This window comes from Ovis canadensis, chromosome 12 (genome assembly GCF_042477335.2).
Source record: "Ovis canadensis isolate MfBH-ARS-UI-01 breed Bighorn chromosome 12, ARS-UI_OviCan_v2, whole genome shotgun sequence".
Taxonomy (NCBI): Eukaryota; Metazoa; Chordata; class Mammalia; order Artiodactyla; family Bovidae; genus Ovis; species Ovis canadensis.
In genome coordinates, this window is record NC_091256.1 from 34,031,145 (window position 1) to 34,050,196 (window position 19,052).

Genomic DNA, 19,052 nt, shown 5'->3' on the forward strand with positions numbered 1-19,052 from the left:
GTGGAAGTGTGTACAAACCAATCTGGTTACCCTGAACAGTTAAGTGTGTACAACCAATCTGGTTACCCTGAACAGTTAAGCGTCAACAGTCATACACTTCACTGGGTAGAAACACCACAGCTGCCTCTGTCCAACCCTAGCATAGGAGTTTAGGACATTCTCAATTTTCCACTATTATTGGGGTTTATTTTATTTTTTTCAAAAACACTCTGCTCTTGCATTGCAAGGAACAAGCAAGGAGTAGAAAGAACAACAGAAATAAAGACCAAAAGGATATTAAATCCTTTTCAAAGTCCAAACTGAGAAGCTGGAAAAGAAACCGTAACTCACCTGAGCAGCAATAAACTGTTTTAGTCCTTCGACCGTCATCCCTCTTCTCAGCACACCACGAACTGTAGGAAACCGTGGGTCATCCCTGGGAAACAGGCAAGCTTTAAGAACCCAGGAGATGTTTCCAACATGTAGGTACAGAGAGTACAAAATACCTTTCTGAATATTATAGTCAGTTTCTTAAGGATCTGAACTAACAGCTGGTTACAGTAATTAGGCAGAATACTAATTACTAGTCAATTATTACTAAGTAAAATAAATGTACTACTGCAAACAGTAAAAGTACATTTGAAAAAAAGACACAGAGGGGACATCTTCAAATACAGAAAACCCAAGCACTACAACATTCTCATTTGCTTTTCATTTAACAAACATTCAAGGTCTCTATTCTACATATGACCATGAGACACAGATAAGAGACGGTTATTCTGGCATTCATGTCCAAACGCACTTTATAAAGTCTTCTGGGTTGTAAAAAAGATATATGTTGGTTAATTAATATTCTGTAGAGATTTGCAATTTTCAGTTACATTTGCAATAACACCCTTTGTATGGGGCCCAAGGTAAACTTGCCCTTTATCAAATTCTGCTCCAGAGTAATTATCTAAAATTACACATTATTCAATACATACTTAGTATGTGTCACTATTACATGATGCTAACAAAAATACACACATTCTAGTTAATTCAGGTTAAAAAAATATTCTTAGGCTTTTAAGTATGGTGACGCAACTGAACAGATTTCATTCAGAGATTTTCAAACTTTTTCTAGTCCCAAACATGGGCACTCCATGTTTGCAGCATTAAAACAAAAGGGAATACCTGAGAAACTGGATAAAAGAAAGAGAAGGACCAGAAACCCAACAGGCATACCCATTTCAACCCCTCCCATTCATCCTCCCCAAACCTCTAAGCAGTTTAAAATTAGTTTTACTTCCTCTCAATTCTAGATAACAGCAAACATACCATCCATCTACTAGTCCTTCATTGACAAACCACGTGAGTTTTCTTTTGGACAGCACTGTGTTGTTGAGATTCAGCCGACTGTATTCCCAAATAAATGGTTTTCTTATGCCCAATGCCTCAATAATCCAGTAGAACTGTTCATCTCTGTCATGGTATTCTGTTGTTCTCAGGGCGTGTGTAACACCTTCAATGCTGTCAACTATGGGGCAGGCAAAATCATATGTCGGATAAACACTAGAAAAAGAGTATTTTTGAAAATCAGTAAAGAATTTTACCCTTTTCATCTTAGACATTATAAGCAACAATACTAAAATATAATTCTTTACGAAATAAGAGTTTCTTAAAACAACAGGTGTTATGAGTCATAATACTCAAAGTACATCAAAATATTTTATCAGATGTTCAGGACAATCAATCAGTTACTCAACATTCAAACAAACAAAAAGGCTAATTTGCAATTTATAAAATAATTGGATATTGCTGCAGTGAATTCTATAATCATACTTCTGTAATAGCCAATGTATACCATGGAAGGAAAGTAATAATTTGAGGAAATTGAGTTTTTCAGTATCTTAAATAAATTCCACACAAGTAAATCTCTAGCTTTAATACCTTCACAATTAAAAATGCATTCAAGAACAGTGTTTTTCCTTCTCTGACAAAGTAAAAGAGAAGAAAATCAGTAGGTAATTCCACTTGAAATGGAACAGTTGTAAAAACAATTTCTGTCTTAAAAAATGTATACAACACACGCATTTTCATTTGAATTTTTTAAGGTATATCACTGCATTATACCTTCTAATTTTTAAGATACAATTTAATTAAGATGCTACTACACTATGGCTTCAGATTATTTGACACTAAAAATGTACATCCAAATATACTTTTCCAAATGTACTCAGAGTATTTGTTTAGCAAAACAAGGAGTAAATACCCTGTTAAAAATGGACATATAAACACACACACACCCATATATACATGAAGTGTTTGTCTACGTACACATTTGCACCCCCAAGTTTAAAGAAAATCACATTAGGAAACCAGGTAATCATTTACAGTCACCCATCTCTTCAAGAGTTACAATTCAGTATTTGTAAGCAATAGGCAGGAGAAGGCAATGGCACCCCACTCGGGTACTTCTGCCTGGAAAATCCCATGGATGGAGGAGCCTGGTAGGCTGCAGTCCATGGGGTCGTTAACAGTCGGGCACGACTGAATGACTTCACTTTCACTTTTCACTTTCATGCACTGGAGAAGGAAATGGCAACCCACTCCAGTGTTCTTGCCTGGAGAATCCCAGGGATGGGGTCGCACAGAGTCGGACACGACTGAAGCGACTTAGCAGCAGCAGCAGGCTTCTTCAAAGTATAAGAAAATACATTCTGTGCTTATTATATAAATTAATGGCAGGGTGAGGGGCATTTAAAGGAAAAAAAAAATCTGTTAACCTGAAAACCCACACAGAAAATCAACCGAAAGTAGAAAAAACACATATTTTTTGGTAATGTTCACATTTCTTTAAATTTTCAATTCTATCACATTTACGAATCAACTTACACCTAGCAGAATCAAAGTTTATAACAGGAAAAGAAGTATCTTCATCTAAAAATACACACCATGGTATACCTAATCAGTACATAAAAAGCAACTTTCGGCAAACTCAGGAAACTTTATAGATGGAAACCATCCTAAAATAACCGAGTATAATCTTAATCGACAAGTGAATGACAGCCCAGGAGGCTAGGCTGCCTGCCTTACTGGCCACTTAATCCATGGAAGAACAAAAATCCAGCTCTCTTGACTACTCTGCAGTAACTCCCTACCCCGAGTTTACAGAGAACCTCAAAGCAAAAGCACAGGAAGCTACTGAGCATAACGAAAGCAATACACCTACTTGTATTTATTCCCAGTTCTTGGGTGGGGTTGAATCTTGCAGCGATAAAGTGTCGGGTCCCTCATGCAGCCATTGTTACTACTCATGTCAATTTTTGCTCGCAAACAACAGGACTGACCAAACTGGCTTCCTTTTTTCATTTCTTCCCACATTTGCAGATTCTTCTCCACAGCTATAAAATGAGAGTTATACTACAGTTTACCTAATCAGCACTGCTAATCTGGTTGAAAACAAATTATTTTAAGTCTTCTAATTTGATACAAAATTTTCACATTCTGACTTTATATTATAAGCACACTCCACTAGTTTAAAAGTACTTAATAGTTCCAGTATCTGATACCAAGTGAAAATGTGTTTGTTTTTTTTTAATAAAGAAGTCCCACAAAACATTTGAATACGCTCTATTTTAGAAGTCAATATATTCCACTAATATAGTAGTGGTGAGGGGTAAGACTGGATGTCTGAGGCCTGAAGGTTTCTCTTATCCAGTTTTTCCATGTTCCCATCCTGACACAACTGGCCAGGCCTCCTCAGATTGAACACTGCGTGTCTGAAGCAGAAGCGTTCTATTCCTTTGCCACCTCTTGCCCAGAGGACACACTGGTCTGACCCAGCCCAGGGGTTGGTGCTGCAGCCCATGTCCATCTAAAGAACACAATCTGGGCCCAGAGCCTGAGCTAGCGGGCTCCCCAAAAGCACCTTTGGCCATTCCACTGGAAAACAGGCTACTCTTGAAGATTCAGGAAAAAAAAAAGAGAGATGACAGAAAACAGAGTAACAGAAGTTTATCCCAGGGGGAGAAGATCTCTATATCCCTACTGACTACACAGTCTTATCTATATTAGGACTCATATGCCTCGTATGAGTAAGAAAGAACTGTTAAACGATTCTTCGGTGGAAACTACTGAAGATACAAGGGACACATTACCAACTCTCAAAGAATCAAGTGAGGTCTAAAGTCCAATTGCTAATCATTTTTGAAAATGTAAAGAAACTGTAAAACGGGGAGGTGGGAAAGAAAGACAAGACTTCTGTAACAATTTGAATTTACTACTGTATTTCCTAAATGTGACACTCAAGATGTTCTGCAACATAATTACAGAATAAAAATAACCAGACTCAGAAGCTCAGGGATAAGTAATAACCAAGACATACTTTTTTTGTCAAGTGGTATTTCAGACACAGGGTAGCATGAGGCTTACATAGCATCTTCACATGTACAGGCTGACAGGAAGATTTGGGTATGGCTAACATTACCATCAAACATTCTAATTAGAAAGGCTAAATATTTAAATTGAGAGAATCACAGAAAGTTGCAGAAGAAATCATTCACAAGAACTGAACAGCAATGCAAAAGACTACAAAAAAAAAAAAGACTACAGGTAGCAAGTGAGACGCTGAGACCATACACACTTCACATGCACTTGTGATGCCAGTAAGTAACAATGTAAAGATGGCAGAGAAAGGGAAAAGATTTCTAAGAGATGAATTAATGTATGAAACATATTCCCAAATGTGTTTCAAACCAACATCTTTCATTAGAAAAAGAAATTTTCTACTGAAGCGGAATACAAGAAGAATATCAATTAAAATATAGAACACTAAATGCGCCTTACAGTTTTTTCTATGTTTGGATTCTATCCTCTGCTCACGCTCCGCTTTCATCTGCTCGGCAGGAGTATCGTCGACATAAGCCTTCCCCTCCTGAATTAGCTTTTCTGCATATTTCATTATAGTTTCAAAATGATCCGAGGTGTAAGTAAATTGATCTGGTTTGATATGCAACATTGCAACATCCTCCAAAATAACCTGCAGTAAGAATCCAAAATAATCCCCAGTTTATCTTTTGTTATTTTCTTGTGTATTTTCAATCCTTGATACTGCATTTGGACAAATGTAATAATACACCATCAGTCTTACACAGCCTGAAAATGGTTGTGGAAGTTGTATATTAGACCAGAAAAGAAAAAGGAAAAAAAAAAAGAGAGAGAGAGAGGGAGAGAGAAATTTGTTATACTAGCCTCCAAGTTTTCAGCTGAGAAAGCTGATCTCATGGTGCTTTCCATTTATTCTGAAAAAGCTGATTATTATTGGCTGTGCTGACAATTATTCGTCCTCTCTTTAAATAGAAATACAACAACAACAAAAAATAAATAAATAAAATAAATAAATAGAAATACAGTGCTTCTAAATAGACGATATAAGAGGCTAGGAAACCATCACATTTTCCAATACCTACTTAGTGTTTGCTTGTTTATAAAATTATATAACAAAAAGGAAATCTGACTCTAGGAACCAATTCATTTAAGAAACTGATACTTGTAAGAAAATGTAGCACTTAAATAAACTTTGTAACAGTTGAAGAGAAAAAAGATAAATTGAAGTTTTTTCATATGGGAACTGAGTAACTCTTGGTTTAAGTCTCAGACAAATATATATTTTTACAGAAGAGCAAAAGAAGTTATGAGAACAAGATTTATTTTCACACCATGAAGGTATCAGGTCACCCTCTAATTTTAATTAACTTTACCGACAAAGGGTCATTAGTACACGTTTAATTACCTTCTCAAAATCTTCCTTTTCTTTTTCGGGATTTGTGTCATCGAATCTCATGATCAGTTTCCCTTTAAAGTTGACCTGGTAGTGCTGGTTCAGGAGAGCAGCTTTTGCGTGCCCGATGTGCAAGTAACTGCAGCAGAAACAGTTACAGGGAGACTTAGTAACAGGCTTCAACGACATTCCTAAACTTCACCTTTTCGAGGAGAGGAGAACTAAACAAAAACCCTTCTAGTTGGTATTCCAGTCTTATGTTAGTAGCTAACAAGAAATACTGTAATAGAAAATCTGACCCTGAGGAAGGAAAAAAAAAAAAAACTACAACATTTAGTAAATTACTGTAAGACACAACTTCGTATGTAAAAAAAAAATCACAAAGGAGCAAGTTATTTGCAAACATCAAACCTTAAGGCTAATCTCCATGTTCCTTCTTTACTGAGGAACGAAAGGTAATTTAGTTACGGGAAAACTGCTTATGCCACCCGGCAGTATGTCTCTTTAATAAGACCTGATGCGATCGAAAACTGGACACCCGCTCTCCACACAGAAGACAGAGGCCCCTGAGGATGCCACCGTTGCTCTGATAATTAAATAGAAGAGCACATGAAAATTAGGAAGCCTCAGGAAAGCCATTTTACTTTTCTAGGCTTCTGTTTTCTCAGAACCCAAAACAAAAAGACTTTAACTAAATGATCTTAAAGGTTTCATCCAGTACCAACATTCCACAGATCACAATCTATGAAAACACTTTCTATTCTATGGGCAGTTGACCATTACATAGAATAAAATAAATAAGAGGCATGGCTAATAATATCACATATCAACATCCTCCTCTTCAGTGAAGTGGGCAATAGCAACATTCTACACCACTACTGTTGGAAATAGACTTTTCATCAGTAACAGCAGCCACAACTGCACCATTCCAAGTCACCTAATTTCATGCACACCTCTGATCTCAGCTGATGTCAAGAGAGGAGGGAAAAGCACAACCACTTGTATGCCTTTATATCATTTGTAAAATCAATCATTTTTGAAGATACTCATGCAGCATTCTAGATCAATGATTCAATGTTAAAGGGTTTATATGCACAGGTTAACACAGACAAGGACAATGCAAAGCATTCAAAACTCTCTGCATAAAATAAACCACCAAAGTGGCAGCCCAGATAAGACCCTAGAAGAGAAAAAGGACATTAGGGAAAAACTAATGAAATACAACAAAGTATGGAGTTTACGTTAACAATATATCAAAATTGGTTCATTAATTTTGACGAAGGTAATGAAAAATGTTAACATTAGAGAAAATTGAGTACAGGTACAAGGGAACTTTTTTTAAACTATTTCTATAATATTTCTATAAATCTAAAACTATTTCCAAACTTAAAGTTTATTAAAAACAAAACAAAGGAATGTGAGTTCTGAAAATGAAACAGAAATACTTTGTGCAGTTTTCACTGAAAGTGTTACACCCCATAACATGTTATGAAGAGAAAGAAAAAGACTAATAATCAGTAACTACTAACTGACAGTTAATGTGCTTTACATACAATCTTAAGAGAAGTAATGAAATCAAACTATTTACTTAAGGATAGTATTTCTGAATCTGAAATGTGTGCAATTCTAACCTGCAAAAAAGCAAACAGGACTATGAAATATTCATAAGACCACTATCTCGCTCAACAGACAACCTGAGAGGTAAAGAAAATAAGCTCCATGCTGCATTTAGTGAGTACTGATGCTATATTGGGCTTTTCCCACACAGGCATATAATTTTAGTCATATGGACTCTAGAGTCAGACAGCGTAGGTTTGGATTTAGCAAGCTGCTAAAATGCTGTATGAATCAGTTTCTTACACCGTTTGTAAAACTGGAGATAACAACAGTGCCTTCCTCACAGGGCTGACACGATTAAATAAGTTACTACATGTAAAGTGTTTGCTAGGTATCTGCACATAACAGGTGCTATCTATCTGTGTGTTAGATAGGAATACAAATAAAAGGCAAAATTCAAGCCTTCTGGCCTTTCATGAATGACACAGGAAAAAACAAAGATGAAAAAACTAATTAAAGACAATTTGTTTTGCAGTGTAAAGGGATATAATCAAGATTTTGAATGTTTCTAAACCTGAACACTGACTTATATTCCAAACCCCCAAACTGTATTCAGCTGATGTAATTCAGAATAAATGTATTTTATATAGTAAATAATAAAATGCAGAGCTCATGACTCCAAGAAGTGACAGAAAATATTAAAAAACTCAAAAGGTACAAATGTTCAAATAGCATAACTACGGCTAAAAAACTAACTTTTATCACACCACTCAAGTCACCACCCAATAGACAACCATGACCCCTCACACCAAGAACACAAGGGCAGGATATTGGATGGTAGGGACCCAGGACGTTTGAGGGAATTAAACAATGTAAAATAAGGACTATTTATGACTGACTCCACCGGTCAGTCATTTAATGATCCAGTCTGTTCCAGAACCATTATCTGCCTTTCATTTCCTTCTGACTTATCCTTTATTCACCACCTAAATCAGCAAAGGGAAACTGTGGAATTGTAAAACTGGTTTTGCTATTAATGACACGTATGAAATAGTTTGGGAAGAACTACAGTAAGAACAGCTAAAATAGAACCGTTTCGTTATCTGCCACTTCCTTTTGTCTACATACTGCATTTGGCACAGATGGGTAAGAACTAGGTTATAGAATGCAAAATCTCAAATTAAACAAAATGTGGGGGGGGGGGGAACCCATCTGATTTATAAAACATGGCACAATATTTTCTCAGTGGCTAAGTTTCTGAGGCTAACTGCTTTGACTGTGTGTGTGTGCTTAGTCACTCGGTTGTGTCTGACTGTTTGCAACCCTTTGGACTGTAGCCTACCAGGCTCCTCTGTCCATAGGGTTTTCCAGGCAAGAATACTGGAGTGGGTCGTCATTTCCTTCTCCAGGGGATCTTCCTGATCCAGGAATCGAACCCGAGTTTCCTGTTTCTCCTGCACTGCAGGCAGATTCTTCACCAGCTGAGCCATTGGAGATTCCCAAGTGCTTTAATAAAAGGCCTTTTATTATATTAGCATCACTGGCCATGTTCTTTCACAAAGCTTGTCCAGGATGGTTCACAGAGGCTGACACACGTGCAAAGGCAGACATCCTTCAGCCTTAGGGGGTGCTGGGCAAGGACCCAGGCAGACCCACACCAGTGGCTCCAGCCAGAACAGCCTTTGCCCTAACCAGCTAGTCATATATTATTATTTTCCATGACTGCCAAGAGTGAAAAGGGTTTTGCCTACTAATAGTAGAAAGAAATGAGTAAGACTGGCTTTTCAGGATTCCACCTGCTTTATTTGGGAAAAAAATAACTTAAATTTACCATAACTTCTGATAACTGAAAGGAATGCTGAGAGTACAAATACAAACCCTTATTAAAGGACATCCCCCAAAATCTCAAAATGTAAATAAAACTTCCCTATTAATGGATATTTTTCTACTTACAATTAAAATTCTGCCTGGAATGAAATTAAAATGCTATCTCTCCTACTGATTTAATAAGCTAAAACTACAAATTTTTAGAAATTAAGTATCAATAATTTAACAACCATTAACATATTTAGAATTTTAACTCCCGAAATTAAAAATCCTACCAGTTTTCTTCTATATATTAACCTATTGATTTATAAAATATTTGGTAATTGTCTTAAAGCTTTTCTACTAAATGAATCCAATTGTAAGTTATATTTGCTTACCCACTAGCCTCTGGAGGAAATCTGACTGTAACCTTCCCTATCTCAGCACCTGGAAGCTCAACAAATTTCCCAACATCTTGCTTTTTCTCAGGAACCTGAAAAGCAAAACAACAAAAACAGTTACATGGTTAAATGTTTAAGAATAAATTCACTGAATATCAGTACCCACTATGCACCAAGTATGGTTATGAGGAAAAATTGACTAGATTATTGTCCCCGCACTTGAAGACTCAAAATCAGCTGAAGTCAACCAACAGCATTTAAAGTCATCAGGAAAATGCTTAAAAGGAGGCACGAACCAAGGTGGACCTCAAAAAATAAGTGGAAGTGTATCAGATGGAGAGTGTACAAGGGAAGTCATTCTAAGGGAAGGAGTAACAGAACAGGTAAGACTCAAAGGGAGGGAGAGCTAGGAACGCATGTCGGGTGGGCAGGCAAGACACTAGAGAGTCGACTAAGTCCAAACCTGAAGGTCCTTATAATGCTGACTTTTATGTTTCAGACAATGGGGAATCGTCAGAGGTACAGAACTACTTATCTGTATTTTCTAAAACGATACCTGGGACAGTGCAAAGGCTCAACCAGAATAAAAGGGACTAAAGAAAAAAGTTCAGTGATGAGCCTACGGTCTTAAAACATGCAGAGGGTAATGAGGTGTCAATAAAAATCGACAGCTGGAGACAGAAAAATCAATCTCTAGATAGGAGAAGTAATAACAGAGCTTGTTGACTAATTAGAGGTGGACAGTGGTGAAAGCAGAATGAGGATTTTTAGCAGAACAACTGAGATGACTCTAGTGTCTTTATACAAGCAAGCAGTAGTTTTCAAATTTTACAGCATCAGAAAACCTTGAAAAATTAACTTGACTACACACGCGTAGTATGTAAAATAGATCAAACCGGAGCAACTGTAGCTGAAGAAGAGGACCTTTTTCTACTGTTCTCTATGTTACATCTTCCTACAGAATAAACAAAAAGGCTCTACAGAAGCTCAGGACTCAATGGTCACAATGGTTCAAAAATCAGAGAACAGAAGATATAGGAGGAAGAAAAGATGGTAGAGCTATAAAATAGTGAGATTTTAGTAACATGGACTTTGGATTTCCAAAGGAACACACACTGGATGATCACAATCTTCTAGAAATATAATTATGAAATTAAAGCTTAATATAGTCAAACAGGTGAAAACAACGCAAGATTCAACAGCAGATTCTTCCAAGAAGATCCTTTTTAATTGATGGGGGTGGGGAAACTATGAACATAATTTTCTTCTCAGATTTAGGATCTCAGGCAGATAAGATGTCAGCATTAAAAAAATGTTTTTTAAGGCTTACCACTTTTGCTTTGGTTGCTGAAACATTCCACTTGGTACCTACTGACTGGAAGGCCTGCTGGGCTTCAAGAAAGCCAAACCACCGTTTTACATGAACTGGAGCTTTGTTCTGTCCCAACTGTTCCTGCCACGCAGCATTTCCTATTAGCAAACGTAAGTTTAAAAGCACTCAATATATCAGAAAAATCAAAAGCAAAGTTCTAGTCATGGTTAATTTAAGTAAATGAGATGGTTTAAAGCTATGCTTCTATAATGAAATTTTAAAAATCTGGGTATACATGGCAATGATTTCTAATACTTGGCATATTTTAAGAATTCACAAAAATTAATTAAAAATTTTTTTTTCATTTTAATTCACTAAGGTGAATCCTAAATCCTGCCTTCACCACTGCCACACACACACACACTAGGCCAATGTTACATTCCATAATTAAGAAAAGCTTGGAGTGTATCAACTACAGGAAAAAAAAAAAAATCAACATCAAGAAGTAGCTCTTTTCTTCAGATGTAGTATCAAAAATGGTACTGAAGGAGTTTATGCAACTCTTTAGCATCACAAAGCTGCCTCCATAAGATACTACCTTCCGTTTATGAATATTAATTCAAAAATCAAAGTAGATAAAAATGTCATAAACCTATAGATGAAAAGTTGTAACTAGAAAAGTCCTTCATTTTAAGTTGCTTGTTATTATAACAGTTTAATTTAGAGAAAAGTTTAAGCCACCAAAAAAGTACAGAGAGGGAGTTACCCAGCAGTCTGCACATTCACTGCCAAGAGCACAGGTTCAATATCCCTGGTTTGGGAACTGAGATCCCACAAGTCACAGGGCACAGTCAAAAAAAAACGAGAATATTAAACAAAAAAAATCCTCATATAACCCAAATTTGAAAAGTAAAAGTGAAGTCGCTCAGTCGTGTCTGACTCTTTAAAGAATGATAAAACATTCTAGCATATTTGCTGCATCTGCAGTTTTTCTTTTTTTCTTTTAAATAAACCGGGAAAATTCAAGCCCTCTTTCTCTCAATCAATCCCATATTCTGATCTGTTGAAAACTACTCATAGAGGATGGAAAAAGTGATCTCTCAGAGAGACAATTCCAGCTCACTCCCCTCACCCACATACTGAGCAATCAGAGGCAAAGCAACTGGAGTCAAGCAATGGCTGAGGCAGGAGAGATGCTGACATAAACGATGAGGAACAAGGACAGTTCCAAAGGCAAGAGAGGGGCTGCAGGCAGCAAGATAGTGCCAACCTCCACAGACAGCAGGGGATGGGGAATTCTTGCAACTGGCTAGGAAGAAAGTAGCCAGGGAGGTCACTCCTTCATCAGAAAATCCTAAGTGACTACCACCAGGTAGACAGATAGATGTTCACATACACAGAAATATGTGTACTCCTGACCCAGCAAAATATTAAATAATTTAAACAGAAATTCTTCAAGAATTACTGATACCTTTTAGGGTGGCCCAAACACATAAATCTGCTAAGCTCAAGGAGTTTCCAACTAAGTATGTTCTCAGAGACAGACAATGATTGAGCTCGTTGACTGCAGAAGTAAACAAATCACAAGAAGACAATTTTGTGGCACTGAACTCCAACCAGTGATCAATCTGTGAAAAGAAATGCATCCCAGGGTTTAGACTTAAACAAATAAGCAAACAAACAACTTCAGTGAGAAACGTGCCTATCTTATCTCAATCAAAGAATTTACCATTACGTGGATTTGACTGTGATTGTCTGCAGGCATCTAAACTGGCACTTAAACACATATTGTGCTATCTTCCTATGTTTTCTCTTTTTCCCCCGAGGAGTGTGAAGAGGCACTTCAGGGAAGAAAAAGGAAAATGAGAACTGGAAGCAGGAAGGAATAACAAGCCTGACCAAACTCAACAAATGGTACCCAGCCAAACATACTTATCCACTTGCAGAATTTTAAAGTAAATACTTGGAAACTAACTATTCTTTGTATTTTGAATTTTATAAGATTTACGAAAGTTAGAGCTGAATGCAAACAGGAAAAAAAAAAAAGGCATCTCATGTGCCATACTGAAAGATAATCTGCTATTGCTATAGTTAACTAAATAAGCTGTATACTTAAAAAGGAAAATGTGTATGACCCTGGGCCCATGTAACTTTTCAAGGCCTGCTCCCCCATTTGTAAAGTAAGAAAGCTATATAAGATAACCTATGCAGTCACATCCAGCTATGAAATTCTAGGACTCCAGGAAGAGGAAGACAGAACTAAGTGACCCAAAAGGACAGCTAGTACGGGTGTGAAAGTAGAAACTTAGGAGCAAAGACTTTCTTTCTGAAAATAAAGTCAGATGAGAAGTCCTAACTTGGTCTATGATTAATACTCTGTTACTATCCAATACCCTTAAACAGAGTAATAGTCCAAAAAATCGGAAGCCTAAACCAAACCAAACCAAACCAAAACACACCCAAGGAAATGTTCCTTCCTTACCTCAGTATGTTCCAACAAGTTAGAGCCATAGAGCCCTGCTGTAGTTGCAATTCTAGCCAAGTAGCGAAGTATGGAGTTTATGTCCGTGAACACCACATTTCTGGAATATAAGCATGAGATAAAATATCACTGTGGCTCTAACAAATCAGTAAGTCATGAGACATGTGAAAAATGTAAAAACAGAAATCTTATATATAGCAAGTATTTTCTACTATAATGAAAAAAATAGATTTAGTTGGTTCTAAAATCTATCAAACACTAATTTGTTTTGAGATGTTCAGCTAAATAAAATAATTCACTTCAGTGAATTCACTATCTATATGGTGTTTTGTTGGTTTTTTTTCATTAATCATTTATTCTACTTTTGGTTACACTGGGTCTTTGTTGCTGTGAGTGGACTTTCTCTAGCTGCGGTGAGCAGGGACTCCTCTTCGTTGTGGTGCAGTCTTCTCAATGAGGTGGCTTCTCTTGTAGAGCACAGGTTCCAGGCATGCAGGCTTCAGCAGTTGTCACATTCAGGCTCAGTACTTGTGGCGCACGGGCTTAGCTGCTCCTCAGCATGTGGAATCTTCCCAGACCAGAGACTGAACCCCAGTCTCCTGTGTCTGCAGGCAGATTCTTGTCCATTGCACCACCAGGGAAGTCCTCTATATGATGTTTGATCCTTCTCACTATTAGTTTCTACATGTCTATTCAGTGGTGAAAATATAAAAATACAATTGGGATATCAAGAATAAAGTGATTTAAAATAAATAAAGGCAATGAAGCCAAGGATATGCTGTCATAAAGAAGCTAGTTGATCAAACCTCACCAAAACTGTCGCGTAAAACGTTTAAAAAGACACAGACACAAACTCATCAGGAAAAAGAGATGAGGTAGAAGAGACAACAGCAATAAATTTTCAGAAGCTAGAAAGCAGATGGAGTTACCAGGCCTGAAAAAACTGAATCTTAACTGGACAATGGACAAAGCTGAAAACCAATCCAATCTAAACTTCAGGATCCTCAAAAGACTTACAAATCAATAAAACCAGGGACTAAAGGAGGCTTGGTTAAAAGTCTACTTAAAACTTACCCAGAAATACAGATACCTCTAACCCCTATTCTTTACAGCTTGGCTACTCCTCTTACCCAGTCCTGGCAAAAACTGGAGCTTTATTCTCTAAAGACGAAAAGAGACGGTCTCTCAATCTGGGGGTAATGTGGCATGGTGGCAAGCTGGGTGACAGAGATAACAAGAGAATAAACGTACACTGGATGCTGAGATTCTCAGCCTTCTTCCCACCCTCAGCTTCCAAAATATGCTGGCCCCAGCCCATCCTCACCTTCCAAACAGGACACTGGAAGTCTTCTCTGCACAATCTGATCTACCCAGGAGGAAAAGAACCAAGGATACTAACACCAAAAGTTCCTTCAAATGAAAAGTTGTTCAGTCAGATTACCCAGAGTGAAGCTCACAAATGACAAGTCCACCTTGGAGTTCAGAACTTTGGAGTCTAAAACTCCCAGTCAAAATCTTAGAAAACCATCAAGAGTTACCAAACATTTAAAGAAAGCCTGTAACTCAAAAGATAGTGATCAAAATAAACACACACATGTAAAGTGAACAAATCAAGGAAAAGAAAAGTTTAAAAGTGAATACATAAATTTCCTCTGAGCAATGAAAAAACATGATTATGTTTGTAATCATAAAATAAGAACAGGATGCTTTACCTAGATAGTAAGTAACAGAACTCTCAGATACGAAAAATACAACAGTAAAAAGGAAAACTCAATAGAAAAATGAGATAATAAAGTTGAAGACCTCTCCAGAAAGTGAAAAAAAATGGGGGGAAAAAAATGGAAAATGAAGGTGATCCTTGAAGAAAGTAAGACTAATCCAAACATACACATAAAGAACAGAAAATAGAAAGTTATCAAAGAAAAAATTTTCTAATCCCCAAAAGAGGATTTCTAAGTTTCCATATTAGAGGGAGCAGGCAAGCACCCAGTAGAACAGATGAAAAATGGACTCACACTAAAGCATATTATCATGAAATTTCTGAATACTGGATCCTAAGAGAAGATGCCCACAAGCTTCCTCAAGTCCCACAGAAAACATAGGGATCAGAAAGGTTTCAGAAGAGAACAAGGCAAACAACCATTCCACGGAAAAGTAAAAATTGTACACGAGAAGCAATCATGGTATGTAGCTCAGCAGTGGCTCCAACTTACAGGATCCTCCCAGTATAAACACTACGAAGTGATCTAATCAACGTTCTGATGCAACTACAATGGGAGGAAGGAGGTCAGGGGGAGAAGGAGGGTGTGTTTGAGTGGATGTTTTCTGTATGCTGCCTTTTCTCCAATACAAGTCTTTCTGTCAGTTCATTACAGACCATTTAAACCATTTCCATATCTGTACCGTGCTTGAGAATACCCTTGAAGCCTGCTTTCAACCTGGTTCAAGTGCCACGATCTGGCAAAGATTCCTTAAAAGAATCTGAAACCTGGTTGTGTCTATGTCTCAGTTTTCCTAAACAAGAGAATTATTTCCCTTCCGTTTCAATTATTTTCAGTGAGTTCCAAAAGAAAGAGGTAAATCCAAGGGCATGCCATCTTCCACATACCTGAGATGCAAATAATCCATCTTAATCAAGAATATACAATATAAAAAAAAAGAATATACAGTATACCTTCATTATAGAAAATTTTGAAAACACAGAGAAGTAAAAAGGAAAAAACACCCCACAACTCTAAAACTCAGAAATACTATTAAAGGTGTTGCATACTTTTCAGTTTTTTTCTTTGGAGATATATACTTTCACATTTATTTCTTGCTTTTTTATTAACATTAGACTATGAACATATCCACATTAGAAATTCTTTGTAAGTCTTTTTTCACAGATGTCTAATACTCTATGCTGTGGACTTATCAAATTTATTTCCCCTTATTAATTTTATTAAACTTCTAATTTTCCACCAGAATTACAAAAGAATTAAAACACATGTACATATACCTTTCTGTACATTTCCAGTTTCTTTTAGACAGATTATACATGTGATCAGATACTTTGCCGACAAATATAAGTCTCTGGATATTAATTTTTTTTACATTTATTTAATTAGAGAATAATTGCTTTACAATGCTGTGCTGGTTGGATATAATTCTTCTTGAATAAGAAAGAAAAGTATGTTCCTTTTTAGGGATAGTCTACCAGTCAGCAAGTAAAACAAGCATGCAACATTTAACTCTAAATATTTAAAAAATGCTGCTGAGTACCCAAAGCAAAGATACACTTACTCAGATACATGAAGAATATTCTCTTTCCCTTCTTCAACAGAAATGCTGACGTTGTCTTTCACATGTTCCACTGCCAACAAAGCTCCTAAAAATAATGAGATGAAAAGACTTCTTTATAAACAGTGCAGTATTTAAAACCTGAATCATAAAGCAATAAGGATGAGTCAACAAAACAATGTTAAGTACTGTGAGGAGTAAATTTTTTCCCCAGTAGTCTGCAGATGCAAAGTATGGCCTTCTGGTCTTAGAGAAGTAACAAACCAGAAACCATTCCCTGGCATAATCCAACCGCTTTTGAAAATGCTCAGTGTCCAGCTAGGGACAGGGAAATGAACCTTTCCCTCCCTCAGGAGAAAAGAATAAATTAGAATAGTACTTTGTATAAAAGCTATCCTTGAAAGCATTAGAGGTTACTATATGGCAGGGACTGTGCTATGTGCCTTACCTTCATTAACACTTTTAATCTTTGGAGTAACCTTAAGAGGTAGGCACCTTTACCTCTGTTTTATAGACAAAGAAACTGAGGTGTGGAGGGGTTAAACAACTAGCTTAAAGCCCTTGAGTAAATATGTAGCTGTCAGGCTTTGAATGCAGGTCTAATGCAGGCCAGAACTCAAATTTAAGAAGTGTCATCTGTCTCTCAGCATATCATAAAGTTTACTAAATATTCATTAATCCTTTGTCCTTAATTTATCAAAGACAGACAACAAGCACCCAGATACTGGTTTCTAAATACCACGGTCCACTGGGGACAGGGCTGTGCTAGAGAAGGTATAAAACAAACTTGGAAAATTTCACTGTGCTGGAAACCAAGAAGTACTCAAAGAATGGTAAGAGATACGCCAAGAGGACCCACTGGCCAGCTCGGAGGGGCTCCCACTGGCAAACAGGGCCAATTTAACCACTAAAGTAAAAAATCTAAGTTTTAGAGTATCCATAGCAAAGAATCCTACACAGCAGAATTTTTTAATGATCTATTACAAGCAACAAGATAGATGAATCTCAAAAAATTATCCTATGCACAAAATAATTTGACATGACCCAACGTATATGAACTCTGGAGAAGGGAATTACACCCCACTCCAGTATTCTTGCCTGGAGAACCAACCCCATGGACAGAGGCACCTGGCAGGCCTCTGTCCACAGGGTCGCAAAGAGTCGGAGACAACTGAGCGACCAGCACACACACGATGTATATGAAGTTCTATGAGGATATTTTCTGAAGTGAGGGAAATATTTTACTTCATAACTGTGGTGGTTACACATTATACATATCTGTCAATCAATTTATAACTTAAAACTGGTGAACTTTAGGCAATTCACCAAAAAAAAAAAAAAAAGAACTCAAAACTAATTTCGAAAATAAAAACGCTCAATTGAAAATGATGCAAAGCTAGCCAATTGTACAAAGTTAATTTTGAGACAGCCAGGGGAAACTGAAAAAGAACTGAATGTTACATAATAAAAAGAAATTATTAAAAAAAAAGAAATTGATAATGTGAAAAAAGTGAAAATGAAAAATAATATGGAGTATAACCTATTGAGTATATTTTCCTATATATATTTTTTTAATGAGAAAAAGATCTCACACACACACAAAAATTTCCAAGTAATACATGAAGAAGTAGCAGAATGGAAGATCACCATCTGGCGTCATCTTACTAATAATCAAGTTGGGGAGGAAGCACTAGTGGATGCTGAAACCAGTGGGTGAAGGTTTGATGTGGAGTAGAATGTTTACCTGGTCCCAGAGCATCTCCCCACAAAAAGCTTGTTTGCACAAGGGAAAACTCTATAGTGAGGAAAGCTGTCAGAAACCACCTTAAGTACTCAAGATTAGATCATCATTAATGGGAAAAAACTCAGGCACTAATCAATGGGTTGCAGTGAAGAACAACGAATCATTTCTGTGCTACTTCTGCCAAAGACGCGGAGCCTCAGTCTAGTCATGAGAAGCCACGAGAAACAACCTTGACATTCTTCAAGTAAGTATAATCTCCATGGAGGTCAAACCCATGAAAGCAAGACTAGAAAACCATTCCAGGTTGAAAGAAACTGGGCAGACGTGAGAAGCAGGCACACAGCATGACCCTAGATTCTGATCCTTGAACTACAGAGGTAACACAGGAACAGTGAGTGTAGGAATCTGAATGGATCTGCGCATTAGATGAGAGAATTGTATCGAGTATTTCCTGATTTTTATGGCCTTGTGAGGTCATAAAGAGCTTTCTTACTTGAGAGAGATGCACTTTGGTGTACTCTGGGGTGTCGAAGCAGTATTATCTGCAGTATGTTCTTCAAAGGCATTAGAGAAAAAAAGGTTCCCTGTTCTAGTCTTGTACTTTTTAAGTCTAAAATTATATTAGCATTAAAAAAAAACGATGGTAAATGCATATAAAATAGAGAAATTCTCACAATGCAACGTTTTTCTAAATGTTTCATCTAATGTTACTGATTAAAGACAAAATGTAC

The 19,052-nt window shown here is 36.9% G+C and overlaps 1 protein-coding gene across 1 annotated transcript in view; it reads right to left on the reverse strand.

Moving 5' to 3' along the window:
• EPRS1 (glutamyl-prolyl-tRNA synthetase 1) overlaps positions 1–19,052 on the reverse strand; it is a 65,159-nt gene that overhangs the window by 44,183 nt on the left and 1,924 nt on the right. Inside the window, exons 2-11 of the mRNA XM_069545374.1 lie at positions 16,581–16,665; positions 13,299–13,398; positions 12,288–12,444; positions 10,835–10,974; positions 9,502–9,596; positions 5,753–5,879; positions 4,807–4,999; positions 3,191–3,362; positions 1,297–1,530; positions 331–415 (exon numbers count right to left, since the gene is read on the reverse strand). Of these exons, the coding sequence (XP_069401475.1) occupies positions 331–415; positions 1,297–1,530; positions 3,191–3,362; positions 4,807–4,999; positions 5,753–5,879; positions 9,502–9,596; positions 10,835–10,974; positions 12,288–12,444; positions 13,299–13,398; positions 16,581–16,665 (1,388 nt within the window). The remainder of the gene's footprint in view (positions 1–330; positions 416–1,296; positions 1,531–3,190; positions 3,363–4,806; positions 5,000–5,752; positions 5,880–9,501; positions 9,597–10,834; positions 10,975–12,287; positions 12,445–13,298; positions 13,399–16,580; positions 16,666–19,052) is intronic.